General features: G+C 38.5%; 1 protein-coding gene across 1 annotated transcript in view; it reads right to left on the bottom strand.

Moving 5' to 3' along the window:
- Positions 1 to 1,026: 1,026 nt before the first annotated feature.
- Positions 1,027 to 26,207, bottom strand: part of WDR76 (WD repeat domain 76) — a 45,508-nt gene continuing 20,327 nt past the window's right edge. The window contains exons 5-13 of the mRNA XM_019644851.1: positions 21,786 to 21,912; positions 20,033 to 20,134; positions 19,889 to 19,932; positions 18,761 to 18,914; positions 9,829 to 9,987; positions 9,022 to 9,239; positions 8,320 to 8,472; positions 7,015 to 7,068; positions 1,027 to 1,553 (exon numbers count right to left, since the gene is read on the bottom strand). Coding sequence (XP_019500396.1) covers positions 1,298 to 1,553; positions 7,015 to 7,068; positions 8,320 to 8,472; positions 9,022 to 9,239; positions 9,829 to 9,987; positions 18,761 to 18,914; positions 19,889 to 19,932; positions 20,033 to 20,134; positions 21,786 to 21,912 — 1,267 coding nt within the window. The 3' untranslated portion in view covers positions 1,027 to 1,297. The remainder of the gene's footprint in view (positions 1,554 to 7,014; positions 7,069 to 8,319; positions 8,473 to 9,021; positions 9,240 to 9,828; positions 9,988 to 18,760; positions 18,915 to 19,888; positions 19,933 to 20,032; positions 20,135 to 21,785; positions 21,913 to 26,207) is intronic.

The following is a 26,207-nucleotide window of genomic DNA, read 5'->3' as shown; positions in this document are numbered from 1 at the left end:
TACACAAGAACCATCTCAGCTACAAAGACAAACAGGCTCTAAAGTGAATGGGGTAGAAGATGATACTTCAAGCAAATGGCATCAAGGGAAAAGCAGGGGTACAGTACTTATATCAGAATAAAATAGATCTCAAGATAAAAAAAATAAGAGACAAAAATGGACATTTTATAACAATAAAGAGGACAACTCATCAAGAAGACATAAAACTTACCAATATATATGGACCCAACCTGAAAGCACCAAAATATATAAAGCAATTACTAACAAACCTAAAAGAAAAAAACTAACAAAAAAACAATTATAGTAGGGTACCTGAATACCCCATTGACAGCAATGAATAGATCCAAACAGAAAAAAGATGAAATATTGTTATTTATGACAACATGGATGCATCTGGACAATATCATGCTAAGTGAAATAAGTCAGATGGAAAAGGACAAGAACCATATGATTTCACTCATATGTGGGATATAAAACCAAAAGCAACAAATAAACAAAACAAAACAAAAACTCACAGATACAGACAACAGAATGGTGGTTACCAGAAAAAAGGGGTTGGGAGATGATGAAAAGGGTAAAGAGGGTCAAATACTCATATAAAATGACAAAAGAAGACCAGACCTTGGGTGGTGGGCACACAAGAGTATACAGATGTGGTAGCATCAAGGTGTACATCTGAAACTTATATAACATTATTAACCAGTGTTACCCCAATAAATTTTTTAAAACCTTATCATTAGACCACAAAAACTTTTAATACTGATCAAAGCTTTAAAATTTATAATGTTAGGGGCCAGCCGAGTGGCGCATTGGTTAAGAATTGGCTTGGAGGGCCGGCCGAGTGGCTCAGTTGGTTAAGAGCTCGCTCAAGAGTTTGAGCTCTGAGCAACAGCGGTTCGAGTTCAGCCCGAGCTGAAGAGCACAATGATAATACCAACATGGGCCAGTGAAGCGACGTCCTCCACAACTAGACTGAAGAACAAAAGGACAGCAACTTGTGTGTTCCCCTTCCCGAATTCCCCAACGCTGTTCCTCTCCCCCAATTCCCCAATAAAATCTTTAAAAAAAAAAATGTATAATGTTAGAATTTCTCAACATGTTATCTGATTAAAGTGCTGAAGGCATATCAGTCTCCCCGCAGATTCCCTCCCCATCCTTTAGAAACAGCCTCCAAGCCTTCTTTACTGAAAGTACATTCTGCTCATAGTTCTTATTAATAAACCAATTTATATTTGTGACAGAGACACTAATTAATTTAACAAATTGATGTTGCTAAACCAAAAATCCAGCAACTCTCTTAATTCATAAAAACATGTATCTTCCCACTGGAATTACCACCAGCCAAAATATACCGAGTTGGGTGCATAGCATTGATGGAACACACAGAGACAAGGTATTCTCCATTAAAAAAAGAATGCACCCGCTTTCCTGTCTCGTGGAAGATTTCCACCTGTCGTGGATGGGCCATGCTGCCAATTATGATACAGTCTTCTTGTTTAGGGTCCCACACAGCTCGGAACCTGGTCAGCCATCGCCCAGTGATGGTGTTGTACCTAGTGAAAAAACAATTTTTTAAGAAACAGTAAATGTTAAATAACTCAGATAGCAATGGGCAAAGGATAAAGATGGCACTGCTCCTAAATGCTGGTTTTCTCTGCCAAGTTTCTTTCTTCTCTTTAAGTTATTGAGTTACCATCAACCTAATCTCATCCTTCCTATAAGAATCAAACTCAGGGGAGATGATGTTTTGAATCTTCAGTGCTGAGTGTAGTGGTTTATGCTCAGTGGGTGGTCACTACTTGTCTATTGAAATTTTTTTTTTAAGCACATACAAATAGAAGCAGCCTAGAAATAAGAAATACGAGGTCTGACAATTAAGTTCATTAACTCATCCTACAAAAAGTGCTACATATCTCATTGCTGAATATCACTATGGTCACCTTCAAAGTACTCCCCTTGGGAAGCTATGCACTGACGCCAGTGCCTAGTCCACCTTTCAAAGCAATTTTGCAGCTCTTTTTATGGAACGGCCATCAGAGCTGTTGTATTAACCTTGATGTCCTGAATATCATCAAAATGTCTTCCTTTCAATATTTCCTTTATCTTCGGGTAAGGAAAGAAGTCACTGGGGGTCAGATCAGATGAGTAGGGAGGTTGTTCCAGCACAATTATTCGTTTACTGGCTAAAAACTCCCTCACAGACAATGCCGTGAGAGCTGGTGCATTGTCGTGATGCAAGAGCCATGAATTGTTGGCGAAAAGTTCAGGTCATCTAACTGTTTCACACGGCCTTTTCAGCACTTCCAAATAGTAAACTTGGTTAACTGTTTGTCCAATTGGTACAAATTCATAATGAATAATCCCTCTGATATCAAAAAAGATTAGCAACTGTTGCAACAAGTTCGCAAATTTAATTGTCAGACTTTCGTGTGTGTGTGTGTGTGTGTGTGTGTGTGTGTGTGTGTGTGTGTAATCTAGGTTATGACTGTTTTAACAAGAGCTGCTATTTCCCATATTTGTATTACCCTGATAACGAAACCCCAAAATCATTTTATATTTCCATATAACTTTAAAGTAAAATATGTACTTGGGGCTCAAAGATAAAAATCACAAGGGATATCAAAAAATATCTGAAGACAAATGAAAATGAAAACACAACATATCAAAATTTATGGGATGCTGTAAAAGCAATACTAACAGGGAAATTTATAGTGATAAACACATTAAAAAAGAAGAAAGATCTCAAAATCAACAACTTAGCTACACCTCAAGGAAAAGAAGAACAAATTAACCAAAAGTTAGTAGAAGGAAGGAAATAAAGATTAGAACAGAGATAAATGAAATAGAAACCAATAGAAAAAAAACTACGAGTTGACTTTTTTAAATGATCAACAAAACTGACAAACCCTTAGTTAGATTAAGGAAAGAAGAAGGAAAACACAAATAACTAAAATCAGAAATGAAAGAGGGGACACTACAACTGATGTCACAGAAATAAAAAGGATTATAAGGGAATACTATGAACAATTATATGCCAACAAATTGGATAACCTAGAAAAAATGGATATATTTCCAGAAACACACAACTTACCATGACTGAAACATATAAAACAGAAAACTCTAAACAAACCTATAGCTAGTAAGGGGATTAAAGCGATATTCAAAAACCTCCCAACAAAGAAATGCCCAGGACCAGGTGACTTCTCTAGAGAATCATAACAAATATTTAAATTAGAATTAACACCAGTGGTCCTCAAACACTTTCAAAGAATTGAAGAGAGAACACTTCCAAACTCATTCTGAGGCAAGCCCTACACCCTGATATCAAAGCCAGACAAGAACTCTACAAGAAAACTACAGACTAACATTCCTGATAAATACTGATGCAAAAATCATCAACAAAATACCAGCTAAGTGAATTCAACAGCACATTAAAAGGATTGTACACCATGACAAAGTTGGATTTATACCTGGAAAGCAAGGATAGTTCAAAATATAAAACTCAATGTAATATACCACATTAATAGTATGAAGGACAAACACCATATGATCATCTCAACTGAAGCAGAAAAAAATAATTTGACAAAATTCAATAACCTTTCATGATAAAAAGTCTCAAGCTAGGAATAGAAGGAAACTATCTCAACATAATGAAGGACATACATGATAAGCCCATAGCTACTGTCACTCTCAATAGTGAAAGACTAAAAGCTTTTCCTCTAAGATCATGAAAAAGGCAAGGATGTCCACTCTTGCCACTTCTACTCAAGAGAGTACTGGAAACCCAGTAGGACTGGAAAACTTGGTAGACTAGAGACACTGATCTACCTAGTTTCCAGGTTGTTCACAACTTCACAGGTAACCAGATCCCACACAGGAGGTGTCACCATTAAACCGACAAGCATTTGATAAGGGGGACACATTCCGAGCAGTCACATGACAATCAGTCAATAAGACAAGTAAAATAAATAAAAGGCATCCATCCAAATTGGAAAGGAAGAAGTAAAATTATCTCTATTTCTATATGATCTTATATGTAGAAAAGCTTAAAGATTCCACCAAAAAAAAAAAAGTTAAAACTAAAATGATTTCAGCAAAATTGAAGGATATAAAATCACACAAAAACCAGTTGCATTTCTACACACTAACAATGACCAATCCCTATCAAAACCCTAATGGCATTTTTTGCAGAAATAGAAACCAAAATATCCTAAAATTGATATGGAAGCTCAACTAACCATGAATAGCCAAAACAATCTTTAAAAAGAACTAAGTTGGTAGCCTCACATTTCCTGGTTTCAAAACATACTACAAAGCAACAGTAATCAAGACAGTGTGATACTGGCATAAAGACAGACATATATACCAATGGAAAAGAATAGGAAGCCCAGAAATAAACCCTCATGTACATGGTCAAATGATTTTTGACAAGACTGCCAAGATCACACAATGGGGAAAAGGCAATCTCTTGAACAAATGGTCTTGGGAAAACTGGATATCCACATGCAAAAGAATGAGGATGGACAGTAACCTTACACCATATACAAAAATCAACTCAAAATGGATTAAAGACCTAAACAGAAGACCTGAAACTATAAGACTCAAACAAGAAAACAGGGATAAAGCTTCAGGTATTGGATTTGGCAATGATTTTTTGGGTGTGACACCAAAAGCACAGGCAACAAAAGTGAAAACAGACAAACAGGACGATATCAAACTTAACTCTGTGCATCAAAGAAAACAAACACCTAAGTGAAAAAACAACCTACAGAATGGTAGATGTTTGCAAATCATGTATTTGATAAGGGTTTAATATGTAAGGAACTCCTGCAACTCAAAAACCAAAAAAATGACCAAATTCAGAAATGGGCAAAAGACTTGAACAAGTCTCCAAAGAAGATATACAAATGGCCAAAAGCATATGAAAAGATTTTCAACATCAGTAATCATTAGAGAAATGAAAATCAAAACCACAATGAGATATTACCTCACACCCATTAGGATAATCACAAACAGAAGAAAACAAATGTTGATGAATATAGAAATTAGAACCCAGATGCACTTTTGGTGGGAATGTAAAATGATGCAGCCACTATGGAAAAACAGTATGGAAGTTCCTCAAAAAATGAAAAATAGAATTACCATATGATCGATCCATCAAAATCCCCCTTCTGGTATCTATCCAAAATGATTCAAATTAGGATCTTGAAGAGATATTTGCACATCCGTGTTCACTGCAGCATTTTTCATAATAGCCAAGAGGAAAAACCAACCCAAATGTATCATGACAGATGAATAAAGAAAATGAGGCATAGACATACATGGGATATTATACAGCCTTTAAAAAGGAGATACTGTCACATACTAGAACAAGAATGAACATCGAGGACATTATGCTAAGTGAAATGAGCCAGTCACGATATGACAAATACCACATGAAGTACCTAAAGTAGTCAAAATCATAGAAATGGAAAGTAGAAAGATGGTTGCCAAGGTCTGACAGAGGAGAAAGGAAGAATTAATATTTAATGTACACACTTTGTTTTGCAAGAAGAAAAAGTTCTAGAAATCTATTACACAACAATGTGAATATACCTAACACTATTTAACTGTACACTTAAAAATGGTTAAGATGATGAATTTAATGTTATGTGTTTATAACCACTACTAAAAACAAAATTAAAACTAAAAAAATACATTTGGGGCTCTTTTACAGCTCTCCAAAGCAAAAGGAAACATATTGCCCTTTCATTTCTATACCTTAATATCATTAACAACGCTTTCTTATTAAAGAAGTATGAACTACGAAGAACCACATTTTCCATTGCCACTCAATAACACTATCTTTAAAGAAAATTCATACTGACCCCAGAATCATCACCTTAGGTAAATTTTTTTAAATACACATTAGAAACTAATGAACTAGAATAAAGTGTGGAAAAGGAAATTAAAAGGGGGAAATTTGTGAAAAAGAAAACAAACATACTTAAATATAGCTTCTATAAACTACAAAACTCATAAAGCAACAATCAACATATATTCCATACCCTGTCCCCACCTTCATAAACATTGAGAAAGCGGGATGTCTAGGCCAAAGGCACTGAGTCAAGTTTGATATAAAATGCATACACTAAATAAAAGTAAATGTAAAAAGAGGGTAACCAGGGCCGGCCGAGTGGCGCGATGGTTAAGAACTGGCTTGGGATGCCAGAGGGCCTCAGTTCGGATCCCACATATGAGGGCCAGTGACACTGCCCTCTACAGCTAAGATGCTGAACGGCGGCTCGACCTGGAGCTGGGCTGCCATGAGTCGCCTCGCCAGCGACAGCGTAGGCTGCAGCCCCTGTGGCAGGGGGTTGCCATGGGCTGCCGTGTGTAGCCAGCAGCGAGCGTGGGCGGCTGGCAGCCGCAGTGAGTGGCTGTCCAGAAGCTGCCTCGCCCGAGAGGAGCGCAATGATGGTGCCAAATTGGGCCAGTGAAGCAACGTCCTCCACAACTAGACTGAAGAACAAAACGACAGCAACTTGTCTGTTCCCCTTCCCCCAATTCCCCACCGCTGTTCCCATCCCCCCAATTCCCCAATAAAAAAAAAAAAAAAAAGAGGGTAACCAAAGAAATAAAATAAATAGGAAGGGGGGGAAGCCCAGAACAAATAGACACAAACAAAGCTTCAGGCAGCTAGCCTCATCAGCAGGTAAGTAGTCATAGTCTTCTTCAATAAGATTACATGAGTAATTTAGTTTGGAATAAAGTCATTTACCTTATCCAAAAATAACCACCCAGCTGCAAAGAATAGCTACTGACTAAGAGAGGTTGAACCTCTTTAAAGACACAGGGAACCTGGAAACAAGAACACTGGATAGGATGGGAACTAGCAACCTGGGACACTTCAACAATGTAATACAAAAATCCGACCTATTACATCTCTTTGACAATCAGGTGTTTTATGTATGAACTCCAACAAACAGCTCATAGTAATCCAGGGTCTGTATTATTCGGCATGTGGAAACCTACCTGATGGTAGTGAGGAGAGGAATCTCAGAGGATATACAGCTGCTGTCATAGATTCTGCAAAATAAAGATGAACAAGTAACACTCTATTGTTTCTTGCAAATTTCCTGAAATAACAGTGTGTTTAACAAGATTTTTATTGGTTCATGATATGAAATATGATTATTTTTAAATATACAGAATCAGGCTCTAAAAACTTCAGCCGGGCCAACCGAGTGGCTCAGTTGGTTAAGAGAATGAGCTCTGAGCAACAGGGTCACCGGTTCGATTCCCACATGGGCCAGTGAGCTGTGTCCGAGTTGAGCTATCGCTGAGCTGCCAACAGGTGGCAGGATGTCTCAGCTTGTGAGAGCACATGCTCCTAATAAAAGGCTGCTGTTCAACTCCTGCATGGGATGGTGGGCTATGCCCACCCACAACTAAGATTGAACACAGCACCTTGAGCTGAGCTACCCTGAGTTGCTGACGGGCGGCCGGATGGCTATGTGGTTAGAGCGTGCGCTCTTTGCAACAAGGTTTCCGGTTCAACTCCTGCATGAGATGGCCCACCTGCAACTAAGATTGAACACAGCACCTTGAGCTGAGCTGCTGCGAGCTGCGGCCAGATAGCAACTGGACTTTGAGCTGAGCTTGCTGCGCCCTCCACAACTAAGACTGAAGGACAACAACTTGGCTGTTCCCCTTCCCCAATTCCCCAACACTGTTCCCCTCCCCCAATTCCCCAATAAAATCTTAAAAAAAAAAAAAAATTCTCCACATCTTTTTTTATTGGCATTATTTTCTATATTTGGTTCAACTACTTTATATTACATTTTTAAACTCACTTTTAGCAAGTAGCTATAGAAAGGTACCAAAGCTGAAACCATAAAACTGTATCTAGTAGTTTTTACAGAAGCCAAATTTTTGCTATCCTTTCTGCCTGCCTGGGGCTCTGCAACTTCCATTCAGCACTTCACTTATATGGTAAGTGCTTCTCCCTGTACTCTAAGTATTTATTTTCCAGGTATCACAAGCCTGCTTTCATTGGGATTTCTGGGACTATTCAGTGATAAAAGGGAAGCCTGACATCCATTCCCCAGGGTAGCTATAGACCTTCCTTGAAAATCTCAAGGAAATGTCCAGACAAAAAAACTGTTGAAAAGCCATTAAATACAGGTCATTAATCATCGGTATCCTAGATATAGCTACAAAACAGTAACACTAGTGATTGAACAGGGAGCAGCAGTAAATAAAGCTGCTGGTTTTCTGACATAGTAGCTACAGACGCTTTAGATTCCTTAACAACATATTTCTGTCTTCCCAATTTACCTCAGCTTACAATCGGCACATGTGGTCACTATTCTGTTACCAGTAAGAGGTGAAAAATAAGCAGAAGCGATGCTCTTTGTGTGTGCAGTCACAGAAATCAAAGGCTGGTTTCCCCTGGGATTCAGGCGCCTTGCATCATAAATATGAATGTCCCTGTAAGGGGAGGAATAATTCTCAGTGTTACTACCACAGTGCATGTAGTGAGCCTCTAGAATAGCGCTGAACATAAATTATACTCAAATACTCACTACACTGAAGGATAGTTAAGACAGAACCCTCTAATCTTCTGTATTAATTTTACAAACACGTATAGATAAAAAATATTAGAAAAATTCCAAAGCCACAGCATAACAATGTAACTAGTAGGTATAGAGAGACAAAATTCTAGTTGGCTTTCCAATCTCTCCAAAAAAAATGAACACAGACCAACAAGTTATAGGTCACATATAACTTTATTTTTAACAAGTTTTCTTCTCAAAAGACTAGAATTAAATGCATATGATGCCAAGAAAAACAAAAATGTGTATTTGTTCCAATACTTTCACTATTTATTAAATCCAAAAGAATTTCTCATTTAAAAAATAAATAAAAATCACACTCAAGAAAAAACCTCAGTCTGTGTGGAAAGGAAAATTATTTGGCTGTGGGTATCACAAAAGTCAGATGTCTAGCCTAAATCATAAAATGTTATGAAGAACATACCTCAATCCTGTAGTGATAAAATATTGTCTTTGCACTGGGTGGACATGGACAGTTCTTATTTTTCTCATAGAAGAGTTGATAAGTTTTTCAGGAGAAGTTCCAGGTGTCCGTCTATCCACCAGTGACATACTTCCATCCCAGTGTCCTACTATTAAAGTTGAGGCATCCTCTGCCAAGAAGTCAAAGGAGGAAAGGCTACTTTCTTCATTTCTATATACCTAAGGATATAAGTAATAATCAACGTATATAACACTCTTCTTTTAAAGAAAGCCACTACATAAATTCTTTGATAAAAGAGTTACAAAACACTTTACCCAAATACAATAGCTTCACTTATCCTCCCGACATCCCCACAGGAAGCACCGGGTAAAATGACCATCCCCATTTACAGAGCTGGAAGCTAAGGCACTGATCAGCTGTGACTTCACCTAAATCAAATGGCTCATCCACACGTGTCAGGGCTACATCCCAAATCTCTTAAATCCAATAAACCTCAGCTGCAGATTTACCCTGTGAAACTTACTAGGAAATGGACTTCATTATCTACATTTAATCCTCATGACAACCCTATAAGGTACTATCCTATTTCACAACTAAGGAAATTGAGGCACAAAGAGGTGTAAGTACCATGCCAAGGTCACACAAGTAGTAATAGGTAGATGCTTTGGGACATAGGCAGTGTAGTAATAAAGTCCCTATTCTATGCCACCTCACCCAATCTGACCTGTATAATAATCATTCATGTGGCATTTCATAAAGACTCCAGAATATCATATGAAGTCAACATGTAAACACATTAGCATTTACCTCCTCAAAAACAGCCCTGGAAAAATCTCCACAGCGTAATGTGCCATCATAGCTCAGTGACAGTATGTGAGCAGGATTGGCAGGCGAGAAGTAAAGACAGCCAACTGCCCCTCTATGGGGCTGAAAAACATAAACTCCATCTTCTTTAGGTTGGTGAGTCTGAAAAAGAGTTGGGGGCAGGGAGAGAGATAAAAACTAGTAAAAAGTAGTAATATTTTCTGTGTCATTATGTCACTCAACTATTTACATCTGTATTACATTTAGTCTTTTCTTAGTCTATAATTGTACCCACCTCCCCTTTAGAAAGTCAGAACTACTGGGTTGTCAGAAAAGTCATGATGCATTTTTGCAACGAAAAACATAGAAAAAAATACATCATGACTTTTCTGACAACCCAACAGAAACTTTATATTGTCACTAAAGTGCTATTTTCTAATTTTCAATCGAACAATAAGTCACATTTATTTTAAGTTTCCAGCTTTTTGCAACTGGATACCCAGTTTTATCATAATACAGAAAGAAAAAATTACTGCTTATTATGATTTCAGTTCATGAAAACCTCAGGAAACGAGAAATCTACTCTTCATGTCACATATAGTATAATCCCTTATACCAAAAACAATATCAATACCATTACCACTTTGCTTCCTAAGTATGTTGCTACATAAAATGAGTATGTACATCATCCTCAGCACAATTTTTGTAAGGTGTTTGGTCCTGGCACAAAATGAGAATTTTAGAAATATTTTATCCCCTAAATACACCATGAAAATGCATGTATTTGAATTTCCACATTAATATTATTACTGGTAGGGATCACCCTTTCCACAACTGGATTACCAACTCCTTAGTCATCACTTCTCAGATTTGGATAAATTACATTCTTATGCCCTGGTTCACATTACCATCTACCATTTATCATCTGGTTCAACTATCATCTCCTAATCTGGTTTAGTCTGCTCTACAACACTCCAGCATTTTGGCGGTTTTTTATTTTAAATTTTAAAATAAACAGAAGAATTTTTAAAAAGAAGAAAAGGAAGGGAAAAAATCACAATCACACACACTCCTCCTCCTACCCAGAGTTTACCACTGTTAACATCTTGGCATATTTGTTTATAGAACTTATTTTTAGAAAAACAACTCTCCGTTGTTAAAAAGAACTCAAACAATACAGATATGTACAAAGACAGAAGTTTTTAAAAATTCACTCCAAATCCAAAATTAACCAGAATTATCATTAAAATTGTAAGTGATCTTTACACATATCTTTATATGTACTTATGGAGATAGAAAGACAGAAATTTAATAAAAGAATAAGACCATGCTACATATGCCATTATTAATAGCATTAAATAAAACTATACTTTAAAATAATAAAAGAAAATCAAGCTGAAGAAATTTTTGGACTTCAAGTATTTTTTTACAAGAGATATCTCCTAAAAAGGAGAGTATAAAACTTAAAGCACTTGTACTGATTATGCATTTTTATTTTTTAACTATCTCAATTCTAGATGATCTCTATTCATGGGGACATTATTCTCATCCCTCCTCCAATCTCCTCTTTCTCCATCCTATATTTTGTTATCTTATTTTTTATTTTGTCCAGGTTAATACAGTCACATCTAGTTCTGTAACCATAATTTGTATAGATGTTTAATATTATTTCTGCATTTAAATGGATTCAATGCTCATCAATTCTTTTGTCAAGCTTCTCCATTCCTGAATTCTGATTTACTCTTAAATGGCTGAGATTTTCTGTCAAACAGTTTTCTTCCAGATGAACTCATAGGTCTTAAATTTTTTTAGTTTTTTTCACAATTGAGAATACCTACCTGCTGCCTTTACATTAGAGGGGTATCTTGGGCTGGGTAAGTATTCTGGGACCATACTTCTTTCCCTCAGAACTTTGTAGACATTATAAGAAATGTTGCTGTAAAAAACTGAGGCAAGCCTGGCTTTTCCCCTTGAATATGTTTTTTCTGCCTGAAGAATTTTATCCTTTAAGCTCCAAATTTTTCCTAGAACATGATGTATACATTCAATCTACCAATTCAATTCTGCCTTTTCAGAAAAACTCTCTTTGAATGTATTTTCTGTCCCATTCTGTCCCAGGGTCGTCTTTGACTGTCTTTCCTTTACTACTGGCTTGTCTCAGAGCTTTTTTCATCTGTGTTTGATATTCCTTCTAATCTTTCCTTTAATGTCTGTAAGTTAATTTTAGCAAGGTCTACTATGTTCCTTGCTTCTAATTTATTAGTTTCACTGATCTTCAATTTGTGTCCTTAGTTCTGCAATCTCCTTTTTTTCCATCTCATTCTGTTGTTTTATCATCTTCTCTTTGAGTCTTATTTTACCAAACCAGTGTTATTAACTTGTTCCACAGCAGCACCGTCCAAAAGAACTTTCTGAGATGACAAAAATATATGTATGCACTATCCACTAGCCATGTGTGGCTATTAAGCACTTGAAATGTGCCCAGTGTAACTGAAGAACTGAGTTTTCTACATTAATTTAAATGAAAATAGTCTCACATGACTAGTAGCTACTGTACTGAACAGTAGTTCTACAGTCTCGAGCAACTGAAGAAAATTTCCTTCCTCATGTTTTTCTTCTAGGTCTGTCTTTGCATGCTAGGTTCTTTTGTTGTTTTTGTGACAGCGCTTATCTAGTTGCCACATCATTTCTTTTCATTTTCATCATCCTGGAGTTGATCTGCCCATTCTGGTTGCTCTGATATACCTTATTGAATTTTTCTCCTAGTACCTAATACTAGTTCATTTTTTCCTCAGAGAAGGACAGGCGTTTCTGTAGCTCGGAAAAAAGATGGGACAGGAAGAGGGAGGTAGACAGTTGGTTTCAGCTGAAACAGTACATACTATTTGTTGGCATTCCTAGTCTGAGATTTTGCTCATTGTTTTATACCAGGATTCATACCACCCATTTGTGATGGTGGTGGCTTATACCACCACTCCATAGGCTAAGAAAATCGCCTTTGTAGAGAATTAGTGCTACCATTCACTTTTCTCACTCTCTGCTTTTTTCTCCATTTCTACCCCCACCCCACCCCACCCCAGAGCAGCCATTTCGCTATTCCTCACTCAAAAGAGGAAAGATCTAAATATCCACTCAATGTGCTTCTCTTTAGTTTTGAGAATACAGGTGAAAATTGTCAGGGTCTGGTTAATTCACCAGTATGGATTTAGGGGGTTGGGCAGGGTAGAAGCCAAACCATGCTGTGCCCCCCAGCTTGGCTACAGAATTTGTCTTTGATGGCTAGTTTTTGAAGTACACTGCATTAAGTTACATTTCTTTATTATTGTAAGTGATTTTTTTTGGTCTGATTTGACTATCTTTTGCTTATTCTATTGGAAAATCCCACCCCCCATTTTAAACTGAATATACCAGGTTAAGAATGCTTCTGGGGTGACCAGTTGGCTCAGGTGGTTAGAGTGTGGTGCTGATAACACCAAGGTTGCCAGTTCAATCCCCGCATGGGCCACTGTGAGCTACGCCCTCCCTAAAATAGTCAACTATGCCATTGTAGCATGAAAGCAATGTGTAACCAATGACTGTTGCTGTTCCCCAATAAAGTTTTTTTTAAAAAAGAATGCTTCTAACTACTTTAAACTACTTTAAATGAGTACAGGACCAGTTTGTTGTCTGGAAATGATTATCTGTGCACAATGGATTGGAATAAAAAAACTGGAAGTTATAGCACCAGTTAAGACTATTACAGTAATCCCAAAAAAGGAGATGGGGCCCTGGCCCAACATAGTAGCAGTAAGGATGAAATGAAGGGGCAAAACCATTAAAGCACTTTACTAGCCATAAGGAATGAAGGGATGACCTGCTTAAAACTCTTGAATGGGGGTCGGCCGAGTGGCGCAATGGTTAAGAACTGGCTTGGGACCCCAGAGGGCCCCGGTTCGGATCCCACATATGAGGGCCAGTGACACTGCCCTCCACAGCTAAGATGCTGAACAACAGCTCAACCTGGAGCTGGGCTGCCGTGAGTTGCCAGCGACGGCTTAGCTGCAGCCCCTGTGGCAGTGGGTTGCCATGGGCTACTGTATGTACCCAGCAGCCAGCGTGAGCGGCCAGCAGCCGCAGTGAGCGGCCGTCCAGAAGCTGGCGATTGATCTGCCTCGCCCGGGAAGAGTGCAATGATGGTGCCAACTTGGGCCAGTGAAGCAACATCCTCCACAACTAGACTGACGAACAAAATGACAGCAACTTGTCTATTCCTCTTCCCCCAATTCCCCAGCACTTTTCCCAACCCCGCAATTCCCCAATAAAAAAATCTTTAAACAAAAAACAAAAAACTCTTGAATGGCTTCTAGTTACTTTTAGGATAAAAACCCGAATTCTTTTTTTTTTTTTTTTTTTTTTTTAAAGATTTTTATTGGGGAATTGGGGGGATGGGAACAGTGCTGGGGAATTGGGGGAAGGGGAACAGACAAGTTGCTGTCGTTTTGTTCTTCAATCTAGTTGTGGAGGATGTTGCTTCACTGGCCCAAGTTGGCACCATCATTGCGCTCTTCTCTGGCGAGGCAGATCAGTCGCCGGCTTCTGGACGGCCGCTCACTGCGGCTGCTGGCCGCTCACGCTGGCTGCTGGCCACACACGGTAGCCCATGGCAATCCACTGCCACAGGGACTGCAGCCCACGCCGTCGCCGGCGACTCACGGCAGCCCAGCTCCAGGTTGAGCTGTTGTTCAGCATCTTAGCTGTAGAGGGCAGTGTCACTGGCCCTCATATGTGGGATCCGAACCGGGGCCCTCTGGCATCCCAAGCGAGTTCTTAACCATCGCGCCACTCGGCCGGCCCAAAAACCCGAATTCTTAATAAAACTTATAAAGATATACATCTGGCCTCTGCCCACCTCTATGGCTTCCTCCTATTCCACTCGTCCCCTCTGTTCACTCCTTTGCTGTCTATACTCCAGCCACACAGGCATTCTTTCATGTCCTTGAATATCAAGTAGGCACCCTTCTGCCTAAGGTCCTTGACATGCTGCTCCCCTTGCTTGAAACACTCTTTCCCTTTACTTGGTTTACTCCTACTTAGCTTTCAAGTCTCAATTCTCACTTTCTCAGAGAAGTTTTCCCTGATTCTCCAAATTAGGCCAGTCCCTTTTATGTGTTTTCGTAACGATACTTTTCCTTCACAACATTAATCACAGCATATAATCCACTTATCAAATATGTAATTACATAGTTGGTAATTATTTCATTAATGCTGCTTTTGCTACTAAATTCTAAACTCTATGAGGACAGAGATGGTCTTTGCTCACAAATGTCTAATGGCGTTATTAGAATAGTACTTAGCACAAAAGACTCAATAAGTATGGAATGAATGGGTACATGGATGACTGAATAAATGGTAACTCAACTTTTAATCCTAGGAGAGACTACAAATCTGACAGAAGAAAGTTAAGAGGAAAAACCAAGGGAGTGTTAAAGCAATTCAATAGGAAAAGAATTGTCTTCAACAAATTGTGCTGGGACAACTGCATATTCACATACAAAAGATGAACTTGGGCCCTTATCTTACATCATATACAAAAAAAATAACTCAAGATGGATCAGTGAACTAAATGTGAAAGCTAAAATTTTAGAAAAAGCATAGAAAATCTTAAAGACTTTGGGCTAGACAAAGATTTCTTAGATACAACACCAAAAGTATAATCCATAAAAAAATTTGATAAATAGGACCTCATCAAAATTCACAACTTTTGCACTTTAAAAGACATCGTTAAGAAAATGAAAAGACAAGTCATAGAACAGGAGAATTATTTGCAAATCATGTATCTCATAAAGTATTTGTATCTAGAATATACAAAGAACACTTACAAACTCAATAAGACAAACAACTTAATAAAAAATTGACAAAAGTCTGAATAGCCATTTCACCAAAGATATCCAAGTGACATATAAAGATGCTCAACCTCATTAGTCATTAGAAAAATGCAAATGAAAATCAGAGACAGGGCCGGCCAAGTGGCTCAGTTGGTTAAGAGTTAGCTTAAGAGTGCGAACTCTGAGCAACAGGGCCACCGATTCGATTCCCACATGGGCCAGTTACTCTGCGCCCGAGCTGAGAGCTGCTGCTGAGCTGCCAACAGGTGGCAGGATGGCTCAGCTGGTGAGAGCACATGCTCCTAACAACAGGACTGCCTGTTTGATGGTGGGCTACACCCGCCCACAACTAAGACTTAACTCAGCACCTTGAATTGAGCTGCCACCCAGATGGCTTAGTGGATAGAGCATGCACTCTTAACAAGGCTGTCTGGTTCGGCTCCCCCATGGGATGGTGGCTACACCCACCCGCAACTAAGATTGTAACACAGCACCTTGAGCTTAGAGGCCATGAGCTGCCAACAGGCAGCCAGGTGGCGACTGGCACCCTCCACAACTAAGATTGAAGAACAACAACTTGGCTGGTCCCCGCCCCAATTCCCCAACACTGTTCCCCTCCCCTAATTCCCCAATTTAAAAAAAAAAAAAACCCACAGTGAGATATACTTCACATCCACAAGAAAGGCTATACTCAAAAAGCAAAGTGTTGGTGAGCATGTGGAGACATTGGAACCCTCATACAATGGTAGTGGGAATATAAAATATTGCAACTATTTTGGAAAGCAGTTTCGTAGTTCCTTAAAATGTTAAAGTTACCTACCATATGATCCAGCAATTCTAATCCCAAGTATCTACCCAAGAAAAATTAAAACACACAGCCACACAAATATGTGTACACAAGTGTTCATAGTAGTAGCATTATTCAGAATAGCCAGAAAGTGGAAACAACCCACGTGTCTATCAAGTGATGAATAAACAAAATGTGGTATAGTCAGACAATAGAATACTATTCAGCAATAAAAATTAAAAAATGAAGTACTGATACATGCTACACTGCAGATGAACCTTGAAAACATGCTAACAGAAAAAAGTCAACATAAAAGACCACATATTGTAGGATTCTATTCATATGAAATGTCCAAAAGGGGCAAATTTGTGAAGATTTGCCTGGGGATGAGGGTAGAAATAGGAATTAAATGTAAGTAACCATGAGGAATCTTACAGGGATGATGAAAATATTCCAAAACTGGCTTATGATGATAGTTACACAACTCCGTAAACTTATTAAAAATCACTGAATTGTACATTTAAAATGTGTGGATTTTATAATATGTAAATGATGCCTCAATTAAGTTAATTTTTTTTCTCTAGGGGAGTTAGGAAATGAGCACAAGACCACCAAGATAGTGGTTTTAGACTTGCTAAGTCTGTTAATGAGATAGCCAAGTGTCCTGAAAAATGAGAAGGTTGATGGAGATACAGTCTCTGGAGATAAGTCTCTGGACTACAGAGACTTAATAACACATTTTTGGAGTCACCAGAAAAGACATAGCAAAGGGACTTTTCTACATGTCCTGAACTCTGTAGAGATCAACCCCCATGAAAAGATCTTCACTTGACTCTGCAAATTCTCTTTTTCCTTTTCAAAGTTCTTCAATAGTCTTTATCCATTGTTTCCATTTCTTCTACCACCCCATACTTTTTTTAATCTCCTAAAGTCTGTGTTCCTTCCTTATCTCATTGTTAAAGCTATTGTCTCAACTTTTTAATGGTACCCTGTTTTCTAATCCAAAGGCCTTTTCTCTGTTCCATTCTTTTTAACTTCTCTGCAAGACACTTATCAAACTCCCATCCCTGAAACTCATCTCTTAACTTCTACAACCTTATACTAGTTCTGGTCCTCTTCCCACTTCTCTACTTCAGTTTTCTTTACCAAACCCTTTCATCTCCTACCCCTACTCACATCTTATCAAAACATGAGAGAATCTTTGCTCCCAAAATAAGAGAAAATGGTTATTTCTTTTTCTCACTCATAAAATCTGTTTATCAACCCCAAACAGCTTCAAGTCACCATGGTTTCTTCATCTTCATTAATTGTCCTTATGGCATATTTCAGATCTTTGTTCTAATTCCCCAATTAGTAAATAAATTCAGAGAACATTAACTTGGCTTTTCTCAATTTTGTAACCACTAAAAACAATCAATGTAGAATTATATGTGCAATGAATGGAATTCAATGTCTGTTTCTGATTCATCAAAAGATGACTGGGATCATCCTAAGCAGATCCCTAGGAAGACATTTTGATTCAGCTTAGAAACTATCTTAAACATAATTAGAAAAATAAGATCTTTGTGTGATGTTCCCTTTTGTTTTTTAAAGATTTTATTGGGGAATTGGGGGGTAAGGGAATAGCATTGGGGAAACAGAGAAGGGGAACAGACAAGTTGGTGTCCTTTTGTTTTCCAGTCTAGTTGTGGAGGATGTCACTTCACTGGCCCATGTTGGTATTATCATTGCGCTCTTCCCGGGTGAGGAAGATCGGTCGCCAGCCACCGATCGGCCGCTCACGGCGGCTCACAGTAGCTCACGCCGGCTGCAAGCCGCTCACAGTAGCTTACGGGACCCCACTGCAGCCTACACCGTCACTGGCGACTCATGGCAGCCCAGCTCCAGGTCGAGCTGTTGCTCACCATCTAAGCTGTAGAGGGCGCAGTGTCACTGGCCCTCACGTGGGATCCGAACCGGGGTCCTGCTGCTCAGAGCTGGCATCCCAAGGCAACTCTTAACCAACGTGCCACTCGGCCGGTCCATGATCTTTTTATATATGTATTTAAAGTTGTAATAAAGTTTCCTGGCAGTTAATTTATGCCTAGATGACTAACGATATTCAAGCTAAAAATGTTACAGTTCTATAAAGCAAATTTAAATTCCTCCAGATTTCTAAGATTGGAAATCACAAAGCACAAAACTATAAATAAGTAACATCTATAAACACATGGTTCTAGGCTATTTTCTTGCAGACTATTTGCTTCAGTCGAACCTTAATATCTTAAAAAAGTTAATAACTTACCAAATCCCAAAGTCCAACTTGCCCAGATTTTGCCCCAGCTGCCACCAAAGTTTTAATTTCTGATGGGTGGAAAGCCACAGAGTAAATTGCACCTTTGGTAAGTTTATGAACCGTATCTTCACTAATGGCCATGCCACTTAAATTGTCTTTGTAGCTGAGAAAATTAAAAAGTTAAATTTTAGAAGTAAAACCAATCTCAACAGACAAAATAAGATGACTCAAAAAAGAAAAATCATAATTAGTAAATAAATGTGGGAAAATATTCAACCTCCTGGCAACCAAAGATATCAAATTAAATAATGGTACTACTATTCAGTATTATTTTTCACTTATGAACACTAGTAGGCTGCAGTTAAATACATACATTCATATATATTGCTAATGACAGAATAAGTTCATATAAGATTTTCAGAAAAAAAAAAAAGATTTTGGAAAATAATTCAGCAATGCATACCAAAAGCCGTAAAAATGTCCATAATATTTGACTCATTAATCTCACTTCTGGAATCTATTCTAAGAAAATAATCTGCTATCATAAATATACACTTCAACAAATACATGCCCACATAGAAACACACAAAACTACTGGGTTGTCAGAAAAGTTATGACGTATTTTTTCTGTTTTCCATTGCAAAAATGCGTCATGACTTTTGCAACAACTCAATAAATAGAAAACAACTCTGAATACCAAGGGGTAAGGGGAGGTTAAGTACATTCTACCTACTCAATGGGATATTATATAATTATTCAATAACTTTAAAGACACTAGTAGCATGCAGCCACAATGTTAATGAAAAAGCAATATATAAAATTATATATACATTAGAACATAACAGAGTAAAAATGTATGTGGAGTCATTCACTTATTAAACATTGAATGAATGTATACTATGTGCCAGGCACTGTTCTGGTTATTGAGAAAACCTTTGCATTCATGAAGCTTATATCCTTGTGGTACTGCATATGATAATACTTTAAAGGAAATAGGCAAAAACAACAGTTGTTAAGGTGGAAACATTATGGATAATTTTTTTCAACTCATTTTCAAAATTTCCTATAATGGTATATAGTCTTTATAATTTAAACATCTCAGAAAATGTAAAACAAAGGCGAGAAATTTGAACTCACATTTTAATGCTAGATAACTCCTTCTCAACATTCTTATTACTTGTCTGAAACAACAGAAGAAACCAAAGTACTAAATTAATATATGCACTGAAATGTCATTAGTAAATGATTGTAAAAGCTTACATAAGCCCTCCCAAGTGATACCTTGCTCACTTCAGCCCAAGTCTGTAAAAATTCTTTGAATAGTTCACTGTTGTCATCTCGATTTTCGGGAGTCATTTCTAAAGGCCCAGGAGGTAACAAAGGCTGTTATAAAAACAAGAAAATGTTGATTGTTTGTTGCTTTGCCCTAGAATATAAGCTTGAGGTTTTTTTACTACTTTACTTTCAGGGGTGACATATCATTAGCATTTTTCAAAAACAGTTGTTCAATGAATGAATGCCATGTATCCTATAAAGTAATAAAATGTATTACCTCATTTAATCTTCTCAATAATCAGTGAATGAGGTACCACATTTTGGAATAAAACCTAGAGAAGTTAACTTGTCCAAAGTTACACTGCCAATAACCGGAGTTGCTGATTCAGGTAGTTCAATTTCATTACTCAAAGTTATTATTCTAAGCCAGTGTTTTTTAAATCACAGGTCGTAACCCACTGGTCATGAAATCATTTTAATATGTCATAACGAGGGGTTGGAAGGCTGGGTGAAAAAGGTGAAGGGATTAACAAGTACAAGTTGATAGTTACAAATAGCCACGGAGACATACAACATAGGGAATATAATCAATATTGTAAAAACTATGTATAGTGCCAAATGGGTACTAATTATGGGGATTGCTTTGTAAATTACATAAATGTCTAACCACAAGCTCTACACCTGAAACTAACATAAAATTATATTAAATGTCAACTGTAATTGGGAAATAAAAAAATTTTTTTTAAAGAATACTGTATTGTATATTTAAAAGTTGCTACAAAAGTAGATCTTAAGTCTCCATCACAACAACAAAAAAAAATTTGTGCCAAAAAAAAAAAAAAAAAGTCACAACCAACGATGTTTTAGTGATGAGAAAAAAATAGAATTCAAAATACAAAAGTACATCACATGTAGTAAGGGTATCATTTTACAAGTTTGGTTTTCGTTGTGTGTGTGTGTGTGTGTGTGTGTGTGTGTGTGTGTAGTGAGTTCAATGTAAATATATTTCCTTTTTTTTTTTTTTTTCTTAAAGATTTTATTGGGGAATTGGGAGAGGGGAACAACACTGGGGAATCGGGGAAGGGGAACAGACAAGTTGCTGTCCTTTTGTTCTTCAGCCTAGTGTGGAGGACGTCGCTTCACTGGCCCGTGTTGGTATTATCACTGCACTCTTCCCGGGTAAGGCAGTCACTCGCCGGCCATTGGACGGCCGCTCAAGGCAGCTCACAGCAGCTCACATCAGCTGCCGGCCAACCCCACTGCAGCCTATGCCGTCGCCGGCGACTCACGGCAGCCCAGCTCCAAGTCGAGCTGTTGTTCACCATCTTAGCTGTAGAGGGCGCAGCATCACTGGCCCTCATGTGGGATCCGAACCAGGGCCCTGCTGCTCAGAGCTGGCGTCCCAAGCCAACTCTTAACCAACGCACCACTCGATCGGCCGTAAATATATTTCTTATTGTGGTTGAAGGCTTCAAAAAAATTTGAGGTTTCTGTTATTGTTGCCATTTAAAAAAATGGGGATGACAGGACTCAGAAAGTTTAAGTAATTTACCCACAATCCCACAACAAGTAGCCTTCAGGAATACAGAATCCAATCCAGTCTTAATGACTTAGAAATCTTACTCATTACACCATACAACTGTCAAGTATTAAATAAAGTACAAATTAAACATAATTTAATGACCTTGTAGTCTAGTTTCAAACACTTCAAAATTTTCAGTATTCTATTGATTTAACATATTATATTTGCATTTCTTACTTTTTCCTCTGCTACTAATGTTAGCTTGGTTGGGGTTGCTGGTAATGAAACTTCTGGAGGATCTACATTTCGTAATCGCATTGACTGTCTACATCCAGTCTCGTTTTCTTTCTTCTTAGGCTTCTTTCTAAAGGAGTGGGGGATAAAAAACTCATGTTATAACCATAAAAGTTATATGTATTTACTAACATTAAGGACATAACTTCTAAGAATGTATCTCATGAATATATCATCACATATTGCAAAGATGCATGTACATGGCTACACAGATTTTAATTAAATGTCTAGAAATATCATATATGTTCATCATGGGGAGGTGAAAGGTGTTAAATGTTGACATACATACCTAACACAACAATTTGCAGCCATAAAAAAAAAAAAGAAATAGATTGTGCGCTGATATGTAATGAACTTGTAAGAAGCAAAAACAAGGTCCAGTACATATTAAATGATTCTATTTGTTTTTTGTTTTTTACAAAAAGTTTACATATACACATATATTTGTGTATGCTGAGATTACTGGCAGAAGAATATACATGAAACTATTAAAAGTGGTTTCCTCTAGGGAGAAGGTTTGGAGAACTAAGGTCTAGGATGGAAAAGAGACTTAAATATTTCATTGTATTCCCTTCCATATAATTTAATTTTTTAAATCATATACACAGGGGGTGCCAAAAAAAATGTATACACATTTTAAGAAAGAAAAAAATTGTATTAAAATTGTAATACTCAATATATACCGATAACAAAAGATGAATACAAGTCATATATATACATTTTTTGGGCATATATACCCTACTTTATAAAATCACATATACCCTACTTTTTTTTTTTTTTTAGATTTTATTGGGGGATTGGAGGAGGGAAACAGTGTTGGGGAATTGGGGGAGGGGAGCAGCAGCCAAGTTGTTGTCCTTCCATCTTAGTTGTGGAGGGTGCAGCAAGCTCAGCTCCAAGTCCAGTCACGCTGCTCAGCTCAAGATGCTGTGTCCAATTAGTTGCAGGTGGGCGTAGCGACCATCCCATGCGGAAGTTGAACTTGCAGCCTCATTAAGAGCGCACACTCTATCCACTGAACCACCCGGGTGGCAGCTCAGCTCAAGGTGCTGAGTTCAGTCTTAGTTGCGGGTGGGCATAGCCCACCATCTCGAACAAGCAGTCTTGTTGTTAGGAGCATGTACTCTTACCAGCTGGGTCATCCTGCCACCTGTTGGCAGCTCAGCTCGGGCGTAGCTCACTGGCCCATGTGGGAATCGAACTGGTGACCCTGTTGCTCAGAGCTCACACTCTTGAGCAAGCTCTTAAGCAACTAAGCCACTCAGCCGGCCCATATACCCTGCATTTTAAAATCAAATATATACCCTACTTTTTTATGCACTTTTTCATTTTATAAAAGTAGTTCAGAACTTCCAATTTCCAATTTTACATGTAAGGAGCTTGAAAATCACCACTCTGTCTCATCAAGTAAAAAGCTGAACAGACTGAAAAATTAACAATTTTTCTAGGATCCTTAAGTAAGGCAAGAAGACATATAAAAAATACAAGAGTTATGGCTTATTGGGACAGAGACTCGGGAATGGTATCTAAAATGGAAACCAGTAGGAAAACCTGAACTCTAATTGACCAATTGCCGGAGGCTCATGTGGACAAGTCTGAGAGTTAAAAACTCCAAGACAGTCCACACAAAAACCTGCACATGGATATTTATAACAGCTTTGTTTGTAACTGCCAAAACTGGAAAACAACCAAGAGGTCCTTCACTAGGTGAATGGATAAATTGTGGTACATCCAGAAAATGGAATATTATTCAACACTAAAAAGAAATGAGCTATCAAGCCATGAAAAGACATGGAGGAACCTTAAATGCATATTATTAAGAGAAAGAAGCCAATCTGAAAAGGCTACCTACTTGATCCCAAATACATGACATTCTGGAATAGAAAGGCAAAAGCATAAAGACAATAAAAAGATCAGTGATTGCCAGGGATGAATAGGCAGACCACAGAAGGTTTTGGGGGGAGTGAAAACACTCTGTATATTATAATGATGGATATATGTCATTATACATTTGTTCAAACCCATGGAATGTACAAGAATGAACCCTAAGGTAAGCTATGGACTTTGGGTGATTGGTACAAATGTACCAATCTGAGTGATGCTGACAATGGGGGAAGCTATGCATGTGTAGGGGCAGGGGATGTATGGGAAATCTCTACCTCCCTCTCAATGTTGTTATGAAACTAAAACTGCTCTAAAAAAATTAAGTCTTTAAAGAAAAACTTCAAGGGGGACTCACCCTCAAAATTTTGTGACATTTACATCCAGGAGCTCAACCAGGTCCTAACAGTAAATATCAGAGAAAAATCCCCTTATGTTTCCCACAGGAGTGGAGCTGGAGGAGTGGGAGGAGCCATTCTGAAATACACCAGAGCACTCTATTCTTAACAAGGCATGCCTTTGGAAAAACTAGTTAACTAGAGCCTAATCTGCTAAGTATTATCAGAGCTTAACTGACCTGGGAGAAGGGAAATACCCAACTCCAGCCTCCTCTCCCACCTAAGGAGGGAGGAAAAAAAACTAAAACACTTGTGAAGTTCATAGTCCAAAGGCACAGGCTCACTAAATGACAGAGACCAATTCACAGGACTATAGAACGCTTCCCCTCCCAACACACCTCACTACCACATTACTAAAGGCCTATTTACAAGAGTTCCTTTTTTTCAGTATGTCATGTCCAGCTATCAAAAGAAAAATTACAAGGCACACTAAAAGGCAAAAAACACAATTTGAAGGGACAAAGCAAGCTTCAAAACCAGACATGGCAGGCATATTGGAATTATCAGACCATGAATTTAAAACAACTATGATTAATATGCTAAGGGCTCTAATGGATAAAATAGACACCATGCAAGAACAGATGGGCAATGTAAGCAGAGTTGGAAATCCTAAGAACCAAAAAGAAACGCTCGAGATCAAAACCACTGTAACAGACATGAAGAATGCTTTTGATGGGCTTTATAATACACTGGACATGGCTGAAGAAGCTGAGCTTGAGGGTATCTCAATAGAAACTTCCAAAACTGAAAAAGAGAAAAAGGACTGAAAAAAATAACAAAATGTCCAAGGTCTGTGGGATAACTACAAAAGGTGCAACATACGCAAAATGGGAATGCCAGAAGTACAAGACAGATAGAAATGAACGGAAGAAATATTGGCAACAATAACAGAATTTCCCCAAATTAAAGTCAGATACCAAACCACATACAGGATGCTCAGAGATCAAGAGAAGTGCCCCAAAAAACTAAACCTAGACAAATCATTTCCAAACAACAGAAAATCAAAGATAAAGAAAAAATCCTGAAAGACATCAAAAGAAAAAAAGCACCTTACTATAGAAAAACAAAGATAAGAATTACATCCATCTTCTCAGAAACCATGCAAGGAAAGAGTAGAATGAAATATTTAAGGTGTTAAGAAGAAAAAACCACCAACCTACAATTCTGTACCCTATGACTATAAACTATTAAGTCTTAAAGAAGAAAGTAGTTCATTAAAAAATGTTGGGAAGGGCCGGCAGAGTGGGGTGTTGGTTAAGAGTTGGCTTGGAGGCCGGCCGAGTGGCTCCGCTGGTTAAGAGCTTGCTTGAGAGCGCCAGCTCTGAGCAGCAGGGCTGCGGCTGGGATCCCACATTGAGGGCCAGTGATGCTCGCCCTCTACAGCTAAGATGATGAACAGCTCAACCTGGAGCTAGACTGCTGTGAGTCACCAGCGACAGCATAGGCTGCAGCGAGGCTGCAGGGGGCTGCCGTGAGCTTTGTGAGTGGCTGCAGCCGGTGTGAGCTGCCGGGAGCTGCTGTGAGCAGCCGACCAATGACCGGCGACCGACTGCCTCACCCGGAAAGAGCACAATGATCATACCAACATGGGCCAGTGAAGTAACATCCTCCACAACTAGACTGAAGAACAAAAACAGCAATTTGTCTACCTGTCTGTTCCCCTTCCCCAATTCCCCAATGCTGTTCTCCTCCCCTCAATTCCCCAATAAAATCTTAAAAAAAAAAAAAAAAAGAGTTGGCTTGGGCAGCAGGGCCCCGGTTCGGATCACACATGAGGCCCAGTGATGCTATGCCCTCTACAGCTAAGATGGTGAACAACAGCTCAGCCTGGAGCTGTGCTGCCGTGAGTGGCCGGCAGACAGCATGAGCGGCCAACAGTCGGCAAGAGCTGCTGTGAGCTGCCGTGAGCAGCTATCCAATGGCCAGCGACCAACTGCCTCAGCCCAGAAGAGCGCAATGATCATAATACCAACATGGGCCAGTGAAGAGACATCCTCCACAGCTAGACTGAAGAACCAAAGGACAGCAACTTCTCTGTTCCCCTCCCCCAATTCCCCAATAAAATCTTTAAAAAAAAAAAAAAAAA

Source organism: Hipposideros armiger, unplaced genomic scaffold, assembly GCF_001890085.2.
Source record: "Hipposideros armiger isolate ML-2016 unplaced genomic scaffold, ASM189008v1 scaffold_92, whole genome shotgun sequence".
NCBI lineage: Eukaryota > Metazoa > Chordata > Mammalia > Chiroptera > Hipposideridae > Hipposideros > Hipposideros armiger.
Note: the sequence above shows the minus strand (reverse complement) of the source record. Positions and strands in the feature narration are given on the sequence as shown.